Genomic DNA, 25,885 nt, shown 5'->3' on the forward strand with positions numbered 1-25,885 from the left:
TGTGCTCTCATATCTTAACATGGTTTCCAGTCGTCTTGCAACTGGATTGAAACATTACTGATTCAGGAGAGGTGTAGCCTTTACAATTACACATGCTTTGAAGACTGAACATTAGGGCAGGTAGATTTTATAATATACTGTCAAATCTTGCATCTATAAAGCATTTTTCCTGTTTAAAAATGAAAGCAAAATATGGCGTCTAAATGCTTTACTGTCCAGACTTTCGAAAAGTGGTAAGAAAAAACAAATACGGAAATGTTATCAAAGGCAAGGTAAGTTATTTTTGTATCTACCTGGATAATTTTTTTTTTTTTTTTTTTTAGTGGTTTTGTTCACTTTAAAACATTTAATCTGTTCGAAAAACAAAAGGTCTAGCGTTTACGCAAGAGCAAGAAAAATGGCCATGCACTTGGCTCATAAAATTAATTTTGAAAATGACTAAAAAAAAAAAAAAAAAAAAAAAAAATACTTGAATAATAACCATTCTAGGCGATGTTCATAAAGAAGTTTTTATCATTTGAAGTGTGAGCACATGAATATATCATTTTTGAGACGAGGATGAAAAAAGATTCACTTGTAATAATTGTTCGGAAAATATTGTACACATAAAATGGTATCAAGAATCCAGAAATGGTCAAAACAGTTTACTAGTAGAAAACTCTCAGGTGGCTTTAAATAATTAACTACTTTGAATTCACCATTAATACTTTTAATCACTGAAGTCTTTGATACCCAGAAAACTTAACTGAAGAGAAATAAATGTTAGTTAAACTGGGGTTTGATTGGCGATGATCATCTTTAATATAAATCTTACCTGTATGTTTGGATGTCTCCCTAAAACTTTCGACAAAGGCAATGGATTTTCATGAGATCGGTATCGTTTTGAAGCTTGACCCTCTGGACAACAAATATTGAAAAATTGGCTAAAAATATTAATTCCTTCACCGTCAACTGGACACTTTTCTACAAGGAGGAGGAGGAGGAGGAGGAGGTCACATTTTTCACTGATATTTTCGAAAGTTATCCCCTCTCTTTGATTGACTGGCCATAATTCAAACCTTTGTTGCTTCTGGTTTGGCAATGAATGCAAGACAAAGATGGCACTTTTTTTTTTTTTCTTTCTCACGTTCTTTTCCTCTTTTGCGGTACGAGTTCAAGCCTGCCAGCCCACTACCATATTAATTTTTTGCTTAACACACACCTCCAAACACCCGGGCACCCAGGCTAGTTTTTAATAAAAAACAAAAACAGAAAAATAGGTGATCAGGTTTTTATTTGCAAATTCACCACAAAGTCCAATATTTAATCTTCCTCTTCATCAACAGCACCACCACCTTGGGCCTTTCGCATATTTTTCCTCTTAACACGACCTGAAAAGAATTGTTTAAAATCCAAGTTAAAAAAAGAAAATAGATTTAAGAAATTCAATTTTTACACATAAATATATACTAGTGGCCTGGCAAGGCCACAGGGGAGACAACAGAGCAAAAAAAAAAAAAAAATCCAAAGCATCAAAACTAAAGCTGGTTTATATACATATGTGCGCTAATTTGGGTATATTTTATTGGTTTGAAAATGTAGGTTCTTTTTAACCAATTGTCATAAAATTTTAACCATAGAAGTGTATCATAATCTTCTAAAAGCCTGCAAATTATCATGTAGTTTCAGCCCATAGAACCAAAGAATCAATATTCAATTTGTCGACAAATAGATATACCATTTTTTGGGCAATTTTATAAGTTTGAAATATTGGCAACTACCTATTAGAATTTGCCAAATGAAGGCTTGTTAGAAAGCTAATGACTTAAATTGTGTAGTGGGCCATGTGACATTTGTCCTTAAGGATGCACATTACTGTTTCAAGAAGTGGGAGATCACTTTTCTATGTTAATTTAACATAAAATGATCACCCACTTTATGGCCACCATGGCTATAAAGGTGAATTCATTTTACGTTTAATTTATATAGAAAAGTGATCCCCCACTTTATAATTTCTTCATGTCCTGGGGACTACTTATTTCCTGGGATTTTTACTGCTATTTTCATTTTCAGTACACTCGAAAACCTATAATAGTGGTAATTTTAAAGGACTTTTTGTGGGTGGAAAGATACTGCACTTTTACCAATACTTCAGTCATTTGTTTTCTTAGTTTTGCATATGAATTAAAAAATATCTGAAATAACAGCAAGGGGAGACTTGATTCCAAATTATCTTATATTTCTCCTCTTTAGTTTTCATACATAAAAGTAAATTTCAGTGTATAAGGTGTATTTGATACTGGAGATATTCATAACTACCCTATTTCCAAAACATAACATGAGAAATACTTGGAATCGGGGTTTCTCCTTGCTGTTATTTCAGATCATTTGAAACCATAGCAAGTTTTAGTCTCCCCTCCATCTAGGCCAGAGGTTTTGGGGAAATATATAAATAAATATGATTGTAATTTAGTGTAAAATAAGGTTTATAAAAAAAAAAAAAAAAAAAAAAAAAAATTCTAAACAAACTTTGCGTGTAATCAGGATGAAACAATGTGCACAGCAAAGAAATAAATGTCGTAAATATTTTGCAAATCTTGTTTGAAAAAAAAAAAAAAAAAAAAAAAAAAAACAATAAATCCAACTTACCGGGACGACCGCCACCAAATGGTGATTTGAGGGAGAAGTCTATGTGTTTTTGGGAATCAAGACGCACAACGAAGGAAGGAACATTCACAACTTGTTTACGAACCCTACAATATAAAAGGTAAATATGAGACGTAACCAAATATTTCATCATGTTTTCATTCAAAACATTTATAAACATTAAAATTGGCCGGTGTCGAAAGTAAACATTTTCTAAAAACTATACACAACATTTAAAGCAAAACATTAACATGTCTGCATAAAATGGGGTAATTTGATGCAACAGATTAAACATGCTAAATTCATGTTTCGGAATAAAGTTCCTAATATATTAGTCATATTGTGATTAACCTCTGCAGATTAAATTGCAGGACATCTCATTAACCATTTGTTTTCATTTTACAAGTTTTATTCATAAATATTCTCTATATTGCGGATTAAAGATTAGCATTTTGGGGTATTTCCTAATCTGTATATATTTTCATATGTTGATTTCAATGAGATGAGATGCAGTTAAACTTATTTTTATACACAGGAAATCATTCATTTTCCTGTCATGATATTTCTTTCTGTAAAACGTTTCAAACTGATTAAATTTAAAATCAACTCAGTTTTGCTTTTACTTACGAAACCACACTCTAAAGCTTTTCTTGTATAAAAAGGTTCAACTTTTTAAACAAACTTTAAAATTTTTTACAAGCACTAGTTTTAACAAGTTTTCCACAAAAAGTTAAAACAGTTAAGAAAAATTCAGGTTTTATTCTTTTTAAACAAGTAAAATCAAAATGTATAATTTAGGGATATTAAAATAAAAAAAAAAAAAAAAAAAAAAAAAAAAAAAAAATCAATTTTTTTTTTTTTCACCCAGACGAAATAAATTTATGGTCAAATTATACTCTGTACCATTGGAGTATAAATTCCATTAGAAATAAAATGAGTTCTTATTTATACTCATTTTATTGTTTCAATAAATGAAAATGTGAAATTTTCAGTATTAACACCCTTCAGTACCACCTCCAAGGTCTTTACTAATCATGAAAAAACTCAGTTTAAATGATCAAAAACTGTAGCAACAATTAAAGACGATATTGCACTAACAATTCATTTTATTGATGTTTTTACATTTGGAAACTTTTCGGTGTCAAATTTTATGGCAACATAAAAGTGATCACTTGAAATAAGATGCTATCAGATTTAAATGATGGAAAAAAATCTAGATTTCCTTGCTATTTGGGAAGGGGGAGAGGTTACACAAAAAAAATTAAGGGATACTAGTTTTAGCCACTGAACGGTTTTATTTCAAAAGCGATAATTGTAGGTTGCTTCCTAATATGTATAGCTGCTAATTAACTAATTACTGGAAATTTATTAAATTCCTTACTAAAACTTCTCAATTAGTAATTTTGGTTTTCAAGTCCAATATAAGTATAGATTTGGCTGAAAAATGTTTGCCTTTTTTTTATTTTAAGGATGCTATTAACTTTTCTTTTTAAAACCTTTTATGCTACAAAGCAATGAAAAACAAATATTGTTACGTGGAATATGCAAAAATATTGCCTTTTCTAAATAGCTTCATTAGGTGTATCAGAAAGTGGCTATTAAAAATGATCAGAACTTTAATAATTCAACTCAAGCTTATAACTACTAAATCCTAATTTTTTTTCAATTAAAGGAGCAAAAAAAAAAAAAAAAAAAGGTTTAACAGCAAATTATGCAATGTGTTTTTAAAAAAAATATTAAGAAAATCAACATATTTTGACTTGCTTTTATATATATATATATATATATATATATATATATATATATGAAAATGCAAAAAAAAAAAAAAAAAAAAAAAAAAAAACTACTATTAAATGGGTAGTTCCATCCTTCATTAAGAATTTATCCATATTTATATTTTAAATTCCATGTATATATAATATATATATATATATATATATATTATATATATTTTTTTTAACTAAAAGGAGTTTTTAAAGAGAGGGTCATAGAAAATCGCATTTTCGCAATGTGTTTTGCGCTTAGCTGTAAAAATGAAATTTATGAAATACGGACTCGTCCAAGAGACATAAATAATGTCTCTTTTATTGCGTGTGTTAACCAAAATTAGTATTTTTCATCCTCCATAGTTAAAAAGGAAACGCACATTCACTTATAAGTTTTTCCCCTAGAACAAAAAATGCGCTTCAACTTTTTTTTTTTTTAAATTCTTTTAATGAAATACACAAGTTTTTGATTGATATATTTTAAGACTTTATTGGCTAATTTTTTTTTTTTATAAATATCTTGAAAAAAAAAAAAAAAAAATTCAATGAAATAGAAATATTTGCTGTCAGCGGCTGGTATTTACTTGACGATGTAAGCATAACATTAGCTTTCATTAAAAAAAAAAAAAAAAAATTTTTTTTAATTTTAAATTAGAATATTTTCTTTATTGATCTTTTAACTTCAATTTGTGATATAAAACTTTGGCACATAAATCAATTCTTAAATTTTTAAGGGGAGAAAACAAAAATTCCTCTAAAATATCGTATTTGGTTTGTTGGAAAGAGCGTAAAATTTCACATTGACCCTGAAAATATCGTAAAAATTGAACCAATAGAAAATTTTTGATAGATTTAAAAATATTTAACTCTTAAAAATTCTATTGATTTTATGTATAAAAAAAAAAAAAAAAAAAAAAAAAAAAGGCTGCCTGAAGGCACGCCGGCATTTTGTAAACACTTAAAAAAAAATAATATTTCTATTATTTTTTAAACAACTTTAATAGTTTATTTTGGAAGTATATTCCATACAGAAAATAAACAACCCACTTTAAAAAGAGAAATTATGAGTTTTTTTAAATATTTTATTTGCAGTTTCCGTTAGGGGTGTCAAAAATTCCTTCAAATTTCTGATACACCTATAGCTTCATTTCTTTAAAAAAACTTTTGACAGAAAAATTCCAATAAAAATGTTTTCATGGCACCTGTGAAATATAGTTGTTAAAAATTATTTCTGAAAATTTTAATTGCCATTTTCAAACAAATTTTGTAAATAATAACCAGTTGTTGAAAAAAAAAAAAAAAAATTTCAAGCTATCATCTTATAACAGACTATTTTTCAAACATAACCAAATGATTCCATAAAAAAAGAAAAATTCAAGAAATCCGCCTTTAATCAGCTTTGTATGTATTTGGTAGAGGAAAAAAACCGTGTATAAAATAACAAGGTTCGTAGCCTCTACACAAAATTTATGTGCGCAGATATTTGCCAAGACAACAATAAGAATGTAAGCTTGGGGATGAAACTGCGTGTACAGCAAAGAAATAGCCATTCTTAAACATTTTGCAAATTTCATATAAAAGCATCCATTCTTACCTAATGTGTCGTTGTCGGATAAGCACTCGTGCATGATGAATACTTTTGGCCAGTCCAAGCTTAAAGACCTGGGTTTGCAAGCGTCTTTCTAAGAAATCCTCGAGACGTAAACCAAGAACATAATCAAGTTTCATCTTGCTTTCATCAAGTACACCAATGCGCACTAGACGTCGGAGGAGGGCATTACCTGTAGTGGAAAAAGAAAATAGTGAAAACTATAACATAATGCACATGTATTCTTTCAATAAAACAAGGGGGGAGAAAAAAAAAAAAAAAACATGTAAAATGAAAAGTCAGAATATATATCTAAAAAAAAAAAAATGTTTGAGGTCATGGGAATGCAAAAAGTAGTACTACACTTTAATCCAAATAAAAATTTAAACAATATTCTTTATTTTAAGAATGATGCCCTTTTTTTTTTTTCTGAGGGAGTGGAAAGTGATTCTTTTGATAACGAAAACTTTTGCCAAAGAACCATCAAAATGTTTATCATCTATATATAATAATTTGATTGCAGAAATTCCCCTCTGGACCAAATTACAGTAGGTTTGCAATAACAGATGCCACATACAAATTTATTATGTGTAATCTTTTACCCACTATCTTATATAACTTTTGAATGCCGTTAGTCATATTTATTCGTTATATTTAAATCCTATCTTATTTCCTACAAGCGACATCATGATTGTCAAGATCTATAGACGAAATAGTTTGTATTTTCCCCCTCTAACTGAAAAGTCCCCCCACTCTCCCAGTAAGGACCAGGTAAATATATAACTATTATAACTATATTAACCTGACACCCTTATTAACTGGGTTAAGCACGCAGACACCTACAACTACCATTGCATTTCACTATTCGAAAATAATGATTTCTTTCATAAACGTCCTCCGAAACTCTTAAGAGTTGTAGTAGACCCTTACATAAAAGTGGCACCGAGCCTAAATTGGAGTGATTGGGCAAAATTTTTCACTTTTGAAATCCAAGACTTTTTCACACTTAACCTGAATTATGTCAAGATTCAATTTTGTATTTGATTACATTTACGCCAGTTTTTTTTTTTTTTAAATTGTCTGTCATAATTTACCCTACTAAAAATACAAATTTCCCTTTTATTACATTGCCTACGGATATACTTATATATTGGCGTTTTTTTTTTTTTAAAGAAATTTACATTTCATTAAAATATTCTGGGAATGAAGCAATTAAACATTTCTTTTGGAACTTCTTTGCACAACAAAAACAAAAAAGTGAAAATTTTATTAAAGTTTTTTTTTTTTTTTTTTTTTTTTTAATCCTTTGAACCCTAACTTAGCAAACTAACTAGTCACTCAGAGTCGTTCAACTAAAGGACTGTAGGGACTTGGTTGACCTTCACCAATGCCTGGTATCAATCGTGATGTGAGCATAGGTAAATGTTTCCCAACCCCTAACAAAGATAATAAAAAGGTTGTCAGAAACAGCATTAAGGTGGAGGTGATTTCAAAAGTTCAATAAATAACTTATTTAACAATAGAAATAAACAATTACTAAAAATGTACTTTTTATATAGAAATAGATAAATGAAGACATTAAATAAGAATAAATCAATGGTAAATGTTATCTTATGCTACAACAGAACACTGACCACTCTAATTTTTTTTTTTTTAAGGAGGTATTCGAAGTCGCTGACAACTAATCTAATAATCAAGCCCACCGCAAATTTAGCGTTTGCATGGGATGAACCCCTAGACCCTGGGGCTATTTTGTGCCATTTCACCGCCGTCAGTAGTGTTTTTCTTACATGATGTGTGAACATGCATAGTGGGGTGCTTTATATCGCGTAGGACTCAGCGGTCATTTCAAATCAAGTTTTAATGCTTTTTAATTGATTCTAAAAATAGTTTTCACGGATGGTTTACAAAAACATAATTTAACATGTTTTTCGTTCTTTTTTTTTGGGGGGGGGGGTATTCAATTATAGGACTTGTGTAGTTTAACAGGTGCTTCTGCAGTTTAATTAACGGTTTTTCTGTAACTAACGCACCGACATTTAACATTCTATGCGGAATGCCAGTCCACACTTAGAGCGTTGCCGGAGACCAGTGTTCTCGAACAGTCTTTATCGGGAGCTAGTGGGGCGTAGCAAAAAGGAACCGCTGGTGAAACGGACGGGGATGTCGTTGGAGGAGGTCCGCTCCCAGTGGAGTTGGGCGCCGGGACGGGACTTTCTTACAAATTCGGAATTTTCCCTTACCTGGCGACTTGTCCGGAACGCACTGCCCCTCCTTGAGGAACTCAACCTTTACAATGAAGAACCCGGGTCTACTGCCTGCGCTGCGACGAAGACATGAGAGAAACTGTCGGTCATGCCTTTTTTCCGCTGTAGCAGGCTCAAGACCCTCCTAGGGTACGTCAACGAGGTAACAGCTCGCATCGATGCCAAGCGCTGGCTTGAACGCGACGAATCATATTTTGTGGAGAACATTGATCCGCCGCTGCCTAGGGAGAAAAGAATGGTTTTCTAGCGATACTAGCAGTAGCGAGGATGGTCATATGGATCACACGTGTCAAAGCAAGTCCGAAGGGATATCTGTTCCGGATCGGGAACTGATAGTCTACTTTAAGCATCTGCTTAAAGTAAAGATCAGATACGATTGGAAGAGGTTGCCTCGAGTGGCCTTTGACAAGAGGTGGGTGCATGACGCTAGCTTGTGCATCCGACGAGGCGCCAAGTTTGAATTCGTGTTACCACCATAGGCATGGCTAGCAGTATCAGAATTTTTGACACCCCTAACACGAAACTGCGAATACAATATAAAAATCTCAGAATTTCTCTGTTAAAAGTGGGTTATTTATTTTCTTTATGGATTATACTTCCAAATAAACTATTACAGTTGTTTTAAAAGTAATAGAAATATTTTTTTTTTTTTTAAAAAACAGTAATGAATTTTCCGAACTCAAATTTTTCAATTTTTAACTTTTAAAAATCTATCAATTTTTCTATTGATTCTATTTTTACGATATTTTCAGGGTCAATGTGAAATTTTATGTTCTTTCCAATAAACCGAATATAATATTTTAGACAAACGTTTTTTTTAAATTCACGCCCTACTTAGATTGCTTAGGGAGGACCTTACTAACAATGCACTAGGCAATTTTATTTTTTGTACATTTTTCCTATATTTCCCACTCCCCAACACAAACTATTTTTCTTCCAAATTCAAGAACTTTTTATTTTTTCCAATGAATGAACTTTTTTCACACACAGAGAAATTGTATATATATATCCTTTTTGTAAAAACGCTGGGGTTTTCATTAGTTAGCTTTAGATTCCACAGAGTGAATGAGGTATTGTGGTAAATGTTGCCAGTCAAGAGTAAAGTCGCCACAGACGCCATTCTTACTTTAGTTACAAAGACCCTGCAACATCCCCTCCCAGATCTTATTAGGGCCTTGTGCCTAAATTTGTTTTGTCTTTTGGAGAATTTACTTTTTTAAATGTTTTAATTTTATATTGGAATTTTTAAACGAAATAAATTAAATATAAATAAAGATTACCTTTAAAGTAGTTAATTAAATTCTTGTATACCATTAAATGTTATGAAAAGTTCTATGACGTTTTGTTAAATTTTTGAGAGCATTAATCTCACTTCAAACAAACAGTTCAACTTAAAAATATAAGAGAATTGTAACGAAAGAATCATAAATCTAAGGTATTTTTTAATGACACGACCCCCCCCCCCCCCCATTCTTACTTAATGATTCCAATTCATCGTCCCACCACTACCCCAAATACATTAGACATCTTTTCTTGATTGCCGGCAGCGTTCAACATTACTAGTTTTCAAAACGAATAAACACTAAAAACTTATAGTTAGGTAAAAAATTGACTTATCTTGCTTTTGACAACATTTATTTATTTATTTTTTTTAAACCTTTGAATTGTTGACTGTCGGTCAAGGTGCAGAATTAACATTCGAGAAATTGTAAACAATTTTTGGGTTTGTATTACTATACACAGATGTGAAAAAGTTGTCAAAGACAAATATATAAGAAATAAATGTTATCGAAGGCAAGATAAGTTACTTTTCTACCTAACTGGATAAGTTTTTAGTCTTTATTTAATGTAAAATGTTTAATTGGTTAGAAAACAGTGTTTATCGATATATTCGAAAAAGACTAATGGCGACTAGCCAGCTGTTATATATGTTAAGTTTAAGAAAATGAGATCAAACTAAAAAATTATACAAAATACTGTTAGAAACCCACTCAATATGTCAGTCTATGTCACGGTAACATTGAGGCAGTTTCTAACAGTATTTTGTATAATTTTTTTTAGTTTTAACTCATTTTCTCAAACTTAACGTATTCAACAGAGCCGCCATTTGTCTTTTTCAAATATATTGATAAACACTTTCGAACTGATTAAACATTAAATAAAACCACTAAAAACTGGTAAAATTTTACTTTAAGGCCCGTCTCACGTTCGTATAGAAGAAAATGTTTTTTTTGTAGATTTCAGTGTGCTGAAGAAGAATATGAAAACCGTTTCCGTCGGAAATTTACTGTTTGCATGGTATGAACCTCGGAATGTTGGAAGTACACGCGAGCGCGCGGAAACATAAGCAAGCTTTTTTAATGGCGGAATCGCGCGCGCGTTCCTGACGGCCTTTTCATAGAGCAATGTAATGTTTGGCGGAAAATTTCAAAGATGAAAAACAAGAAAAATAAAACAACTTTGCGGGGGAGGGGGATGTCGGAAAGACCCTTTTTTTGTAGCGGATAAATCAGTTTTTTTTTGAGGGAGGGGGGGGGGGGGGGGGGGAAAGTTGGAATATCATTAATAATCTCGGAAAGACATTTTTTTTTTTTTCAATTCTTTTTCTTCAGTGGCGGACAAATTACTTTTTTGGGGGGGGGGGGGGGGGGGGGGGTGATAAGTCGGAATCAGAATGATAAAAAATGTCAAAATGACACTTACATTATCTCCGTTGTTGGCAAATGTTCCTTGGCGCGTGTAACCGGTGGCTGCTGGTGCTATAAACAAATATAACTTCCGGCGCAAATTAAACCCCACACCCCCACCCACCCCAATATATACGCGGAAGAATATCAATGAAAGAATTTTTCGAAATTATTATATTCTAAAATATATTATAGCACTTTTTGGGTGGAAAATTTAAAATTAGCTCCAACATCACATCCGCCCCCCCCCCTCGCGCCCCCAATGTACACAGTAAAATCTTCGGAAAATGTTAAATGGTGTTCTAATTGGTAAATGTCGGTGCGTTACTTTTTGAAAATTTGAAAAGTCTATGTTCCAGGTTAAAAAAAAAAAAAAAAAAATTACCCCCCCCTCCCTACTCCAACTTCGAGTGCTTTCCTTTTGTAATATTTTTTTCAGCTAATTTTAAATTTTCCACCCAAAAAGTGCTATAATATATTTTAGAATATAATAATTTCAAAAATTTCGAAAAATTCTTTCATTGATATTCTTCCGCGTATATATTGGGGTGGGTGGGGGTGTGGGGTTTAATTTGCGCCGGAAGTTATATTTGTTTATAGCACCCACCGGTTACACGCGCCAAGGAACATTTGCCAACAACGGAGATAATGTAAGTTGTCAGCGACCTCAATTACCTATAAAACAAACAAATTAGAGTGGTCGGTGTTCTGTAGTAGCGTATCTGGATATTTACCAAGAACTGTTTTGAAAAAAAAAAAAAAAAAAAAAAAAAAAAAAAAAAAAAAAAAAAAAAAAAAAAAAAGTCTTTCCGAGATTATTAATGATATTCCAACTTCACCCCCCCACTAAAAAAAAAAAAAAAAAAAAAAAAACTGATTTGTCCGCCACAAAAAAAAAAAGGGTCTTTCCGACATCCCCCTCCCCCGCAAAGTTGTTTTATTTTTCTTGTTTTTCATCTTTGAAATTTTCCGCCAAACATTACATTGCTCTATGAAAAGGCCGTCAGGTACGCGAGTGCGCGCGCGATTCCGCCATTAAAAAAGCTTGCTTATGTTTCCTCGCGCTCGCGCGTACTTCCAACATTCCGAGGTTCATACCATGCAAACGGTAAATTTCCGACGGAAACGGTTTTCATATTCTTTTTCAGCACACTGGAATCTACAAAAAAAAAAAAAAAAACATTTTCTTCTATACGAACGTGAGACGGGCCTTAAAGTAAAATAATACCTAAAAACTTATCTAGTTAGGTAACTTATCTCGCAACATTTGTTTTATGCCAACTTTATCGCATCTTATGTGTATAGTAAAACAAGCCCAACAATCTTAACCTAAGCGTAATCGTTTGTAACAATGTAAGAAAAAAGTTGGCTTTTTAAAAAATTGTTTTTCTTACCTTCAAATAATCGTTTAGGGTCCTTCTCTTCGAGGGTCAGCAATTCTCGAGCTCCTTTACGGATATTTGCCAAAGAATATTTCACTCTCCATACTTCTCTCTTGTTCCTTAGACCATACTCTCCGATCAATTTTAACTCTTGATCCAACCGTTCTTTTTCAAACGGCCTTCGAGGAGTGGAATAAGTTTTACTTTGGACGAGGGGAACGCGTGGCATTTTCGCGGATTTAATTTATCGCCTGGAGGAAAAAAAATAATGGTTATCTTATAGAGCATGAAAAAGTTTAGGGCTTGTATTACTGTAATCAGATTCGAAAAAAAAAGAAAAAAAAAAAAGTGGTAAAAAATTAATATACAACAAAGAAATATTTACATTAGCTATAAAAGTTACTTTGCAACCTACCTGAAGTGTTTTAAACGCTCTTTATTTCATATCAAATATTAACTTTTTACCAGTCGTAAAAATTCAAGATGGCCAAAACTTACTACCCCCCTTCTCCGCAGAGACAGCCTAGTTTTCAAATTTCTTCCCTCCAATGTAAACAGACACAGTAAAATCTACCCCCCCATATGAATTACTCCACCCTCGAAAATTCCTTTAAATTTACCACTCATAGGTTTTCGAGGTCGCTAAAAACGAAAATAACGTTTACAATTACGGCAAACGAGTAGTTTCCAAGATAAGAAATGTTAGTTTAAAAGGGGGGGGGGGGGAATCACGTTTCCATAATAGTTTAACGTAAAATGATCACCACACGATTTTTGTGTTTTTTTTTTGGGGGGGGGGGGGCGTTCTTGCCACTCTCGGAAAATCCTTTAAAATTACCACTAACGGTTAAAATTCCAGAAAACAAGTAGTTTTCAAGATATTAAGAACTGCATTCACAAAACACCTGATGAAGACCGGAGGGCAAAACGGCCGAAACGTTGTGACGTTAACAAACAAGATGAGGAAGTCAGTCCGACAATCTCAAAGGTGCTTATGCAGTTTAATTAACCGTTTTAACATAAGTAACGTGCCGACATTAACCAAGCAGAAGAACTTTATTATTTTACAAAAATTGTTTCCATTTGGTGGGAGGCGGTGGAGGGCGGGGGTTGCCACCACCAAGTGTAAGCAGTTAATTTTAAAGGATTTTTCGAGGGTAGAAAAAAAAGCCCCCCCCCCCCATTCGTATTAAATACGATAAATAAAAAAAGTCGATAAAAGTAGTCATTTAATGTTTAGTAACATTTTTTCGGGTTTGTATTACTGTACACAGTCTACACAGATTCGAAAAAGTTATCAAAAAACAAAAACAAATATATAACAAATAAATGTTATCAAAGGCAAGATAAGTTACTTTTCTATTTAACTGGATATATTTTTTGTGTTTTTATTCAATGTAACGTGTTTATTCAGCTCGAAAAGCATACAGTGTTTACCGATGTATTGGAAAATTTAAAATGGCGCCCGCCCGACACTCTTTAACACGGTAAGTTCAGGAAAACATGTTATAAATAATAAACTAGACAAAATACTGTTAGAAATAATTTCAAATTCGCTCAATATATATTACCGTGACACAAGTTGATATATATTCGGTGTTTTTTTTTAAATAGTATTTTGGGTAAATTTATACAAATACCGTGACAGCGAATTAGTAGAAAAAAATGTACCCTAACCCTAACCCAGTTTTCAGATTCGTGTTCAGCACACCGAAACGTAACAGAATACTACGTAAAAGATTTTACTAATTCGCTGTCACGGTGTTTGTATAATACCGTATTTTGTCTAGTTTATTATTTATAAGAATTTTTCCCAAACTTACCATGTTAAAGAGAGTGTCGGGCGCCATTTTGAATTTTCCAATACATCGGTAAACACTGCATGTTTTCGAGCTGAATAAATGTTACATTGAATAAAAACAAAAAAAAAACTATCCAGTTTAGTAGAAAAGTAACTTATCTTGCCTTTGATAACATTTATTTGTTATATATTTGTTTTTTGACAACTTTTTCGAATCTATGTGTACAGTAATACAAACCCCATTTTTCTTTTAATATTCATAAAGAGTAAAACTTATTTTCGAAAATAAATGTTTGTAAATGTGACAAATAATCGTTTAGTTACGGCAACGCCAGTAAATAAAGGATGTTACGTGCGAGGGTGGCGGGGACTAAGGGAGCGACCATTTCTTTCTGCTGGTGGCCATGGAACTCAACGCCCAAGGAGTACCAAAAATTTGTTATGATACCGAGCAAAAGGTTTAATTCTTAGGAAGAAAAGTTAGTATTAAAGATGGGGAGGGAGTGACGGCGCTTTAACTGGAGTTATCTCCTGTGGCTCTTCTAAACTCCAAACAAAAATTTAAAACAAATAACCAAGATGTCTGCCCTCAACGCGCTCTCATAAAAGTGTTTTTTTCCGCTGTAAAAAAATAAAAATAACCTACTCGATCAAATTAAGTGAAATTTTTTTCCAGAAATCTTCAGTTCAAACGGATACGTACAATCTAACGTTTTTCTCTCGATATTTTCATTTTTTTTAATGTCTTGATTAAACTGTACAAGTGCCGTCGGTTCAATCCAGAATTCTAAGTCTCGGACTTACTGAAAAATGACGGAAGCAGATTAGAGCGAAATTCTGATCTTGTTAATCTTAACTAAAAGCAATGACACCTACTTGATTGTCATGTTACAAATATTGGCACAGATCGAAGTGTAGTATCTGTATTAAAAGGGGTAACCATCATAAAAGAGGCTGACCGAGAGAAAAATCATTTTAAATTTACAACAGAGACGAGATAGATCAACCTCACCATTCCCCCCCAGTTGGCCTTGTGCCTAAGTTTTTTGTTCATTTTCCCAATTGTATTTTATTTCTGTGAATAAAAAATATTTAATATCTCAAAATGTAGTATCTGTTCTTCAGATGCGGCACTTCCATTCTCGTTCTCTTTCAGTGGAGGAGAAATCCTTCATAACCGAGACAATTTTCATTTTTGTACCTTTTCTCCACGTTAAAAAACGACCCTGGTGTCTAACTGTCCCGTGGGGAGGCATTGTAAATAGGTACAAATATTACTGTATTAATATAAGACAAAAAAAAAAAATCTTCATGTTTGTTGGCCACACATGACGTAAAAAAACAAGGGAAGTAATAGGTTTGTTGGGTTTACACACAGATTCGAAAAAGTTGTCAAAAGACAAATGTTATCAAAGGCAAGATAAGTTACTTTTCTACCAAAATGAATATATTTGTGCTTTTATTGAATGTAAAATGTTTATTCAGCTCGAAAAACATGCAGTGTTTACCGTTGTACTGGAAAATTCAAAATGGCGCCCGAGTCCTGACTCTCTTTAACACGGTAAGTATGGGAAAAGATGTTATAAATAATAAACTAGGCAAAATACTATTAAAAACCACTGAATATATGTTAAGTTATGTCACGGTAATATATATTGAGCGAATTTCTAACAGTATTTTGTCTAGTTTTTTCCCCAAACTTACCGTGTTAAAGAGAGAATCAGACGCCATCTTGAATGTTCCAATACATCGCCACATCGGTAAACACTATGGTTTTCGAGCTGAATAAACATATTACATTGAATAAAAACACGAAAATTATATCTAGTTTGGTAGAAAAGTAACTTATCTTTCCTTTCATAACATGTTATATATTTGTTTTTTTGACAACTTTTTCGAATCTATGTGTACAGTACAAACCCGGTTTGTTTTACTATACAGATTCGAAAAAGTTGTTCAAAAACTAATATATCAAAAGCACAATAACTGGATAAGTTTTTATTTAATGTAAAATCTTTATAGTTAGGTAGAAAAAGTAACTTATCTTGCCTTTAATAACATTTATTTGCTATATGTTTTTGGACAACATTTTATCTTTGTGTCTAGTAAAAACAAACGTTTGTAGAATACAAAGTGACACTCGTTCGCGCCCCCAATGTAAACAGTAAAATCTTTGAAAAATGTTAAATGGTGTTCTAATTGGTAAATGTCGGTGCGTTACTTACGGAAAAACGGTTAACTAAAGTGCAGAAGAACCTATTAAGCCACATAAGTTCTATAATTGAATCCCCCTCCCGCAAAAAAAAAAAAAAAACAAAAAAAAAACGAAAAACAAATGTTTGGTGCTTAGGTTTTTTTTGTAAACCGCATTAAACTACGCGAGACAAAAAAAAAAAGGTTCAATTTGTACTTTTCTTTAATTGTAAGTCATTAAAAAAATGTCAGTCCGTAATTTTTTGATTGATACGCCATGTGAGAAGGCAGTTTGCTAGGAGAAGCAAGCCGTCGTTTATGCTGCAGCGCTCGCGCTTAGGGTAAACGGAAGCTGCAAAATGGTGGAAAGTAGTTCGTGAGTTCAGGGGGTTAATACCATGCAAACGGTAAATTTGCCCCAAGTTTGACTATCAGATTCGTTGTCAGCGACCTCAATTACCTTAAAAAAAAAACAAATTAGAGTGATCGGTGTTCTGTTGTAGCGTATCTGGATATTTACCTTGGAATCTGTGTACAGTAATAGAAACCTAACTTCTGTTCACCTCAAGCAAGGTAATCACTTGGACGTAAGGGACTATTTTTGGGACAATGCTTAGGGAAGATGAACAAGATGTTGGTTTACGTTACATTTAAGCTGCTACATATCAGTAGTCAGGTAAGCAAGCAGTGATTTCTGAAGTCTAGCAGTTAGAGGAAAGAAACTTAAGAGTAGAAAGCTTTTCGGCATTTAGGGACATCAGTGATCATCATCAATGATGATGGGATGTGATTTTGTTGCTAAGCAGGTTTGTCCGGGGGTATGTATGTCGAGCGGGCGCAAGCGCAATAAGTTCATTAGAGCACATTTAATTAAAAGGTACTCATGCAGTGCAGAGTCATGCACTTATTGATCCATGCTGAAATAACGTCATTATTTAAAAAATTCTTGACACGGGGAAGGGAGGGTGTTTTTGTACCTATTCTGTACTTTAACCTTACAATTAAATAAAAAAAAAAAAAAAAAAAAAACCTTAAACTTGGAAATATTATTTAAGAAAATAGCGCGCATCAGTAAGTGCATTAGCACCTGTTAAAATACTCGAGTGTCGGTTTAACTCGGCACCGTTTGTTTTTAGAACAGAATAAAAGCTTTAAAATACGTTAACGTACAACTTGTGTTGCATTTGGTAATAATTTGCTATATACTTGAATTGTTTACCTCTTTTTCTTTGCTTGTTGACTTATAAATAATCGAAATTATTTACCTCTAGTGAATCTAATATACAATGATAGTGCCGAACGCATGTAAAACTTCTCAGGCAAATTCTGCATCGATTATATAAAAAAAAAATACTGTAACTTAAAATTACTAATGCCTACATTACTAACACAATATATAAAAAACAAAATGTAGACTTATAGATTCAGTTTTTAGCAAGAGAGGGGGGGGGGACATAGAATTGACCTGCATGATAAAATCCACATGGTGATATATTTTTCACACAAACTGAAAAAACAAAAATCAAAAAAATAAAAAAAATTCAAATAAACAGCATTTAACAAAAAATGTGTTTTTAAAATTTAGTTGATATAAAAATAATCTAAATTATTTTAAACGCCATAATTTAAACAAAAATCGACGATGGAATTTTAACCAACATGGCATGTCATGACCGGTAAATTTTTACAATAAAACTGCTCAAATTATGTTTTTTTAAAAGGAGATATTAATGTAATCTGCAAATTATTTAAGAACACGGAAAAACATCGAACAATTATCAAATGAATTTAAATGTGTACAACTTACTAAAACATTAAAAATTAAAGGAAGCATCCAGGATTGAAAAAATGGAACACTAACCTCAATGGCGACCACCACATGGAAAGACCAATTCTATTGTGCGGAGGGATATCAAAAAAAGTGCGCGTGGTGATTTTTCAAATAAATCACAAAATAATGTGAACATTTGCCTACAAGTATATTAATATATAAATAATTACAAAAAATATTAAATAGTTCTTATTTAGAATCAATAATTGTAAATTATAAATCATAATTTATAGGAACTATTTTATCCTTGACACATAGAAAAACTTGGGTTCCGGTTCCGGTTGGAAACGCGTAGTGACATCTTTGATAGAAAAGTAAAACTATCTTCATTGTCTCCCTTTAGTTGAAAAAGAAAATACTTATTTCTCCTTCCTCGCCATTTTCCTTCCCTAAAAGTGCCCCCAGTATGAAGTGTAACTTTGCTACAGTCAGAGGTAAACAAACATACCCGTTAATAGAGTAAATAAATCTACTCCTCTCAATATATCTACTACATAAAGCTCGTCGTGTTCGAGATGTGTTAAATAAAATTTCTTCCGATCTTACCCTCCCATGATTTTTCGGTATTATTATACAAACACCGTGACAGCGTTAGGGTTAGGGTTAGGGTTAGGATTAGGGTTAGGGTTAATTCGCTGTCACGGTGTTTGTATAGTTTTACCGATTTTTCCAAGGAGAGTGTGAATTTAAGGCGATTACGTGGTTTTAAGAGTTTTTATTGGGGGATTGTCACTCGAACTTAGGGAGTTTAAGAGAGGAACTTGGGTCAATGTGCACTGGTTGTCCAACCTTCAAAGAATGTTTATTACGAAAGCCGTTCTTAACATGGGGAAGCATTTTCTTATTTTCAACCTCCCATAATCAATTTCTTAAAGGTAAGTCTTCAGGTGGTTTCCCAGTACACTTTCACGGGAATGGGAGGGGGGCATTCGGATATAGGGTTAGTGTAGGTTTTTGTTTTTACTTTTAAGCATGAACAACAACAACAACAAAATAAAAATAATTGATTAACTGCCCTAAAAGCTAGAATGTCTGAGTAAATGGGAGGGGGTTATTTTAGGTTAAATTTGCATGTGAAACTGATCCCTAATTTAGATTTAAAAAAATGTTTTTCTTCTTTCTGCTAAGTTTTTCAGAATGGTGTTCACAAGTAATCGCCTAAAAAAGTAAAATATCATTTGGGTGTAATCAGCGGAGGGTGTTACTCAACTGTTAATCAACACTATTACCAAGTTAAAATTCAGTTTATTATTGGAAGAAAAAAAACAATGACTTTACCATGTTTTTTTGTTTTTTTTTGCTTTGCTTTTATTTAGCATTTACCTTTAAAAATAGTTCCCTGTTCTTTAACTAGAAAATTATGAAACTGAGTTAACTTATAAAAAAGGGGCGAGTATTTTTTTTTTTTTTTAAATTTTGTCAAATTTTCATTTCAGCGTTTTACATATACATTGTAATTTATACTAAAACAATTTACCCTAAATAATTTAGGTGACTGAAATAAGATTTGACCAATTTTCTGTCCTTTTCTTTGAAGTGAAAAGAATTTGTAATTTCGCGGCTGTTCTTCTGAAAGAAAAACTAGTGGAATTACGGTTTGTAAGTCAGGACCTATTTTACAACAAATTAAGTTTGGAAATTGTTCTACTCCCCTTATCCACACACACACACACACACACACACACACACAAGTAGGAAACATGTAGTTCCCACCAGTTTTGGCAAATAGCAAACAGGATCATGAACAGAAGCGTGTGTTCTATCCCAGCCATCATCAATGGACCTGAGGTCATCTCATCAGCATCGGACAAAGCCAACCTATTTGTCAAGAACTTTGCAGCTAATTCTACCCTATGCAACCAAGGTCGTCAATCCCCCGTATTTCCTTCTATAACTGACAACATGCTATGGAGCATACAAATATCTGTGCATGATGTCGCCAAGCTAATCAAGAACCTTGATTCCAGTAAAGCAACTGGCCCTGATGGTATTCCAAGTATAGTGTTGAAAAAGCTTCAACCAGAACTTGCTCCAATATTCACAAAACTGTTTAAGCATTTCAACAGAAATAACCTTTTTAGTGATACACAATATGGTTTCTGTTCTAGATCTACAGCAGATGTGCTAACGGTTTTATCTCATAGGATTAGTGAATCTCTCAAGAAAGGCTTCCTCTCTAGGGCAATTGCTCTCGACATATCAAAGGCCTTTGATAGGGCATAAAGGCCTACTTCACAAGATTTCCAGCTATGGTATCACTGGAAATGTCTTCTCAATTATTAAATTATTTCTCTCTGATAGGCTCATAAGAGTAGTGGTTGATAGGCAGAAATCAGAAGCTCACAGTATTAATGCTGGAGTCCCACAGAGATCCATCCTGGGCCCAACTCCATCAATGATCTCCCAAAATGCATACTTAGATCATTCATTGACATCTATGCTGATGACACTACCATCTATGGCAATACATCAAAGGCTGTAAATGACAAAGTTCTCTCTGATTCTCTCTCCTCTGATCTTGAGCGCATGGTGCAATGGGGGAAGAGGTGGCTGGTTACTTTTAATGCATCTAAAACCAAGCTCCTATCTTTATATCATCAACGCCCTGATCCCTATCTGACATCAATTGAAATGGAGGGCTCACATCTTGGAGAAGCTTCATGTTTTGACAAGCTTCTGGGCTTGACTTTTACTCCTGATCTGAAATGGAACACGTACATCAAATCTGTTGCCAAGGTCGCTGGAAGAATGGTGAGATCTTTCTACTGCTCCAGTAGATATCTCACTGCTGACGCAATTCTCTATCCATATAAAAGCCAAGTATGTCCAGAGATGGAGTATTGTCACCACATCTGGACAGGAGCTGCTAGAAGCAGCTTATCCTGCCTTGACAGAGTACAAAATAGACTCTGGGTATAGTGGGGTATACCATTTTCTCTTCCCTGCAACCTCTTTCCCACAGAAAGGACGTTGCTAGGCTGTCTTTGTTTTATTGTTATTTCCATGGCAAGTGCTCGTCTGAGCTCCAATATCTGGTCCCTCCTTGCCAATCTTTTTTGAAAAACACCCATCTACCTGAAACTACGGTCAATAACTTTCCCCACTCATTAACTATGCCTAAATCAAAACGTAGATTCCATGAACAATGCTTCTTTATTAGAACTGCATGCCTGTCGAACTCTCTTCCGTTTGCCTGTTTCCCAGCTAAATACAACTTGGTTATCTTCAAGTCCAACATAAACAAGTTCTTGATGAACCACTCTCTTAAATAATCCAATCTGCCAAATTTCCATTAATAACAATTACTGCGATATTATTACTGTACACTCAATAACCCTTATCCTCGAGTGGCCTCAGGGCCTTAATATCATTTGTTGAAATTCATAAATTTTTGTATTTTTAAAAAAATTTTCTCATCAATTTTTTAAAAAAATTTTCTCATCAATTTTTTCAAACCGGGGATGAAGGAGGAATCCAAATGAGTGCCAAACATTCACCCGTTATCTTATATATTCCAACTAAAAAATCCTTTTAAGATTCTAACCATCCCTTGACGTGCAACTGTTTGAATCACTCGTGCACTTGGTTCACTGGGTATATTTGCAAAATAGTTTTGAAATTTTTTTTCATGAGTCCAGTTATTCTTATGATTGTTGGAATGATAGAGATCTTCCTAAAATTCCAGTTTTTGTAGCTGATGTAAATTTACGTGACTAGAAATGCTGACAATGTCCCTTTTTTACTTACCCCCTCCCCCCTCTTCACACACACGATTGGATTTTAATGTAGGGTGAAAATCTAGTTCCCACAAAAAACTCAGAATTGGGACAAAAATAGAATTTAACTCATTCTAGGAAAGTTTCCCCTCCTTTCACCGAGGACAGAACAGTACATTTTGAATGATTTATTTGCTAAAAAAAAAAATGGTAATACGATTGTAATAAATTAGGGACAAGGCCTTAAAAAGTGTTGGGGTGGATCAATCGGGAGGAAGATTACCTCTGTCTATTCTATTCTTAACTAAACACATTTTAACCCATCCAACCATTGTTCCTTCCGTTCTCTTATCATTTGTCAATAACTTTCACTTCAGCAATCACCACACTTACTCCATAGCCTGCCAAACTTAAAATATTTCCAATTGTATCTCTCTCTCTCTCTCTCTCTATATATATATATATATATATATACACACACACACACACACACATAGTCCATCATTGCCTGGTCATAAGATACGCTTAAATATGATAGTTCAATTCATGCAGATTTCGGATTTATTATTATAGAGACAATTCCCTATCGATTATTATATTGAATTTAATATATGGTAGTGAGATCAAAATTAAAAATATAAATATACATATGACTTGGGTGCCATCAGCTTTCTAGCCAAAACAAACAACTCTCCACCCTCATTCCTTAACCTCTGAATCACACCCACATATATATATATATTATTTTTAAAATATAATTATCCACTGACATGTGTTTCGTCGTCTACGACTCATCAGAGTGGCTGAATCTAGCGAATTGAATTCATTCAAAACGTATCACGAAAACAAAAGCAAATAACATCTATATATATATATATACACACACACACACACACATACATACATATATATATATATATATATATATATATATATACATCAAGTGCGCTTGAAAGCCAAATTACCGCATAATTTTAAGAATAATAAATATTTTACTTGTTTGAAATTTATAACTTAAATATATTTTGAAGTCAAACTCTATCCTCAGTATTTTGTTTGTTTCTTTTTTCTTCTTCTTTCTTGCCATGGTGTACAGTTGGAGAAAGAAAAGTCAATAGTAAAGATTCGTGTGTTCTCTCTCAGCAGTTGTATTTTAAAATGTCGGGAACGGTGTGTTGGCTATGCGAGATTGACGTTAGGGGCGTGTGTTCTGTTCTAGAAGCATTAATTTCATTTGAATAAAATAAAATACGCATCAAGTTTGCTTGAAGGCCAAATTACAACACAATTTTAAGAAAAATAACAAATATTTTGTTTGAAATTTATAACTTAAATATATTTCGGAGTAAAACTCCATCCTCAGTATTTTGTTTGTTTCTTCTTCTTCTTTCTTGCCATGTTGTAAAGTTGGAGAAAGAAAAGTCAGTATTAAAGATCTACACATTCTATCTCAGCGGTTGTACTTTGAAATGTCGGATTACTGAGGATGGAGTTTGATTCCGAAATATATTTAAGTTATAAAGTTGAGTACTGAAAATTTTTGTTGTTATAGATGGAGTGTTAAAATTTTTTTGTGATTGTAGATAGTGCTGAAGTTTTTTGCTGTTGTAGATGGAGTGTGGGAAAATTTTTGTTGTTGTAGATGGAATGCTGACTGTGATTCCTTTAGCTTCCTGATATACACGAGAGACTAACAACTGATTTAATTATGTTTAGAATAATCTTAACCATGTACATATGCAGCTGTAAAAACTGCAATAAAAATTGGCATAAATGTAATACAAAATGTACAAAAAAGATATATTTTACAAAATAACATACAAACAAATAAAATAATAAAAAAGCAAAAGGGTAGGAGATAGACTTGACAGCGACACCAGATACATGCGATACAAAAAAGTTTTTCCAAACCATGAAGAAATGTGACTGCTGAAAATATATATATAATAAGTAAAGAAACATTGAATATGTTAATTTTATTTTATTTCGGACTATTAGTCTCATCTTATCTTTTTATTGGTGCACAACGTTTCGGCCAACTTCCTCTGGCCTTCGTCAGGTGGTAACCGCGACGGATAGGAACTTCGAATCTCCTAACTGCATTCTCAGCCATCACTGCCATCCGTAGTTGTTGTCGTCTCACCACATTTTTGACCAATTACCTCTGGCACGCTTTGGGTGGGATTGAAACCGCTATCTTCAAACAATGTTCATCTGGAACCGTAGAGATTCAACATCTCTATCAACTGCGCCACGGGCCCCGAAGGGCGATCAAGGTTGGATTCTTTGATCTTATAAATCCACATTTATTTATTATCTGATCTTCCATAGTCGGGTCCGTACCGATTGGTATATATATATATATTATTCCTTATTGGAATTTTTTATTTTTGAGATGAGCATTGTATGTTAATTTTATTTTATTTCGGACTATTAGTCAAAAAAAATGTGGTGAGACGACAACAACTACGGATGGCAGTGATGGCTGAGAATGCAGTTAGGAGATTCGAAGTTCCTATCCGTCGCGGTTACCACCTGACGAAGGCCAGAGGAAGTTGGCCGAAACGTTGTGCACCAATAAAAAGATAAGATGAGACTAATAGTCCGAAATAAAATAAAATTAACATACAATGCTCATCTCAAAAATAAAAAATCCCAATAAGGAATAATATATATATAAACATTGAATATTCTTATTAAAAACAAGGCTATATACACTACTTTATACCTAAATCATGACCAATAATATATATATATATATATATTTAGTAGAAATGGTAATTAATAAAAACTGAAGAAAGTGCTCAATACTGTTGTAGAGCAAATATGCGTTTTATTTTTTATTACTGTATCTTTCTGTTAAGTTACATTATTGTTTCAGCTATCCGGCCGTTTTTTGGTCGTCTGTAGCTTCCTCAGACTTTTACAATAATGTAACTTAACAGAAAGTTAAGGTAATAAAAAATAAAACGTATATTCATATATATATATATATATATATATATATATATATGCTACTACATTGACCTGACTGAACAGTGAACAGATGATGAAATGAAGCGACCTGTTCTTCTTTCTGGGGTCTAATCGTCAAAGGGGTTGGTATCACCACTCTGATATACCTTTGCCCGCGGCACTGGCCGAATCACAGCTTGAAAGTAAGGGCATCTACCTTATATTAATTTCTAAGCTATGTAAAACACAAATAAATAATTATTTATCTTATATATTTAGTTTATTGGCTTGACAAATACAATTTAAAGTAAGAATACAATAATCTATAAATTACAAAACAACAAACTTGGGCATGAAGCCGAAAATAATTATTTATCTTATTTGTATTTATACCATTATCACAATATTACTCAGAGCGATGTCTTTCCTGTCTTTTTCACCTTATCTTAAAGGCCTATTTTATGGTGATGGGTTAACCTAGGATCTATAAGGTTTTGATATTTCAGTATCGTTATTTGCAAAGGGCCAGAATACTAAAACCATTCTAGTCTATAAAAAGATGAATCTGGTCGCAGCCACACCGACAATTTTTGTTGTTGTACATGGAATACTAAAATTTTTTGTTGGTGTTGATAAAGTGATGAAAATTTTTATTGTTGTAGATGAAGTACTGAAAATTTTTGTTATTTTGATGGAGTGCTGAAAAAATTTTGTGGTTGTAGATGGATTGCTGAAAAAATTTTGTGGTTGTAGATGGAGTGCCGAAAAAATTTTGTGGTTGTAGATGGATTGCTGAAAAAATTTTGTGGTAGATGGAGTGCTGAAAAAATTTTGTGGTTGTAGATGGATTGCTGAAAAAATTTTGTGGTTGTAGATGGAGTGCTGAAAAAATTTTGTGGTTGTAGATGTATTGCTGAAAAAATTTTGTGGTTGTAGATGGAGTGCTGAAAAAATTTTGTGGTTGTAGATGGATTGCTGAAAAAATTTTGTGGTTGTAGATGGATTGCTGAAAAAATTTTGTGGTTGGAGATGGAGTGCTGAAAAATTTTGTGGTTGTAGATGGAGTGCTGAAAC

At 33.0% G+C, this 25,885-nt stretch overlaps 1 protein-coding gene across 3 annotated transcripts; it reads right to left on the reverse strand.

The window, feature by feature from the left end:
- Positions 1-1,256: 1,256 nt before the first annotated feature.
- LOC145303519 (small ribosomal subunit protein uS4) lies at positions 1,257-18,298 on the reverse strand. 3 transcript variants are annotated; one of them, XM_080144961.1, is made up of 5 exons: positions 18,171-18,298; positions 12,328-12,566; positions 5,986-6,172; positions 2,629-2,732; positions 1,257-1,370 (listed from the first exon to the last, which is right to left on the reverse strand). In XM_080144961.1, the coding sequence occupies exons 2-5, from the start codon at positions 12,542-12,544 to the stop codon at positions 1,303-1,305; spliced, it is 576 nt and encodes a 191-aa protein (XP_080001087.1). In that variant the 5' UTR covers positions 12,545-12,566; positions 18,171-18,298; the 3' UTR covers positions 1,257-1,302. The 3 variants fall into 3 exon arrangements, with proteins under 3 accessions (XP_080001087.1, XP_080001086.1, XP_080001088.1); XM_080144960.1 differs by having other exon boundaries at positions 18,117-18,212; XM_080144962.1 differs by lacking the exon at positions 18,171-18,298 and adding an exon at positions 12,731-12,822.
- Positions 18,299-25,885: the final 7,587 nt, after the last annotated feature.

This window comes from Euprymna scolopes, chromosome 19 (assembly GCF_053919585.1).
Source record: "Euprymna scolopes isolate OS-2025 chromosome 19, ASM5391958v1, whole genome shotgun sequence".
In the NCBI taxonomy this organism is placed as follows: domain Eukaryota; kingdom Metazoa; phylum Mollusca; class Cephalopoda; order Sepiida; family Sepiolidae; genus Euprymna; species Euprymna scolopes.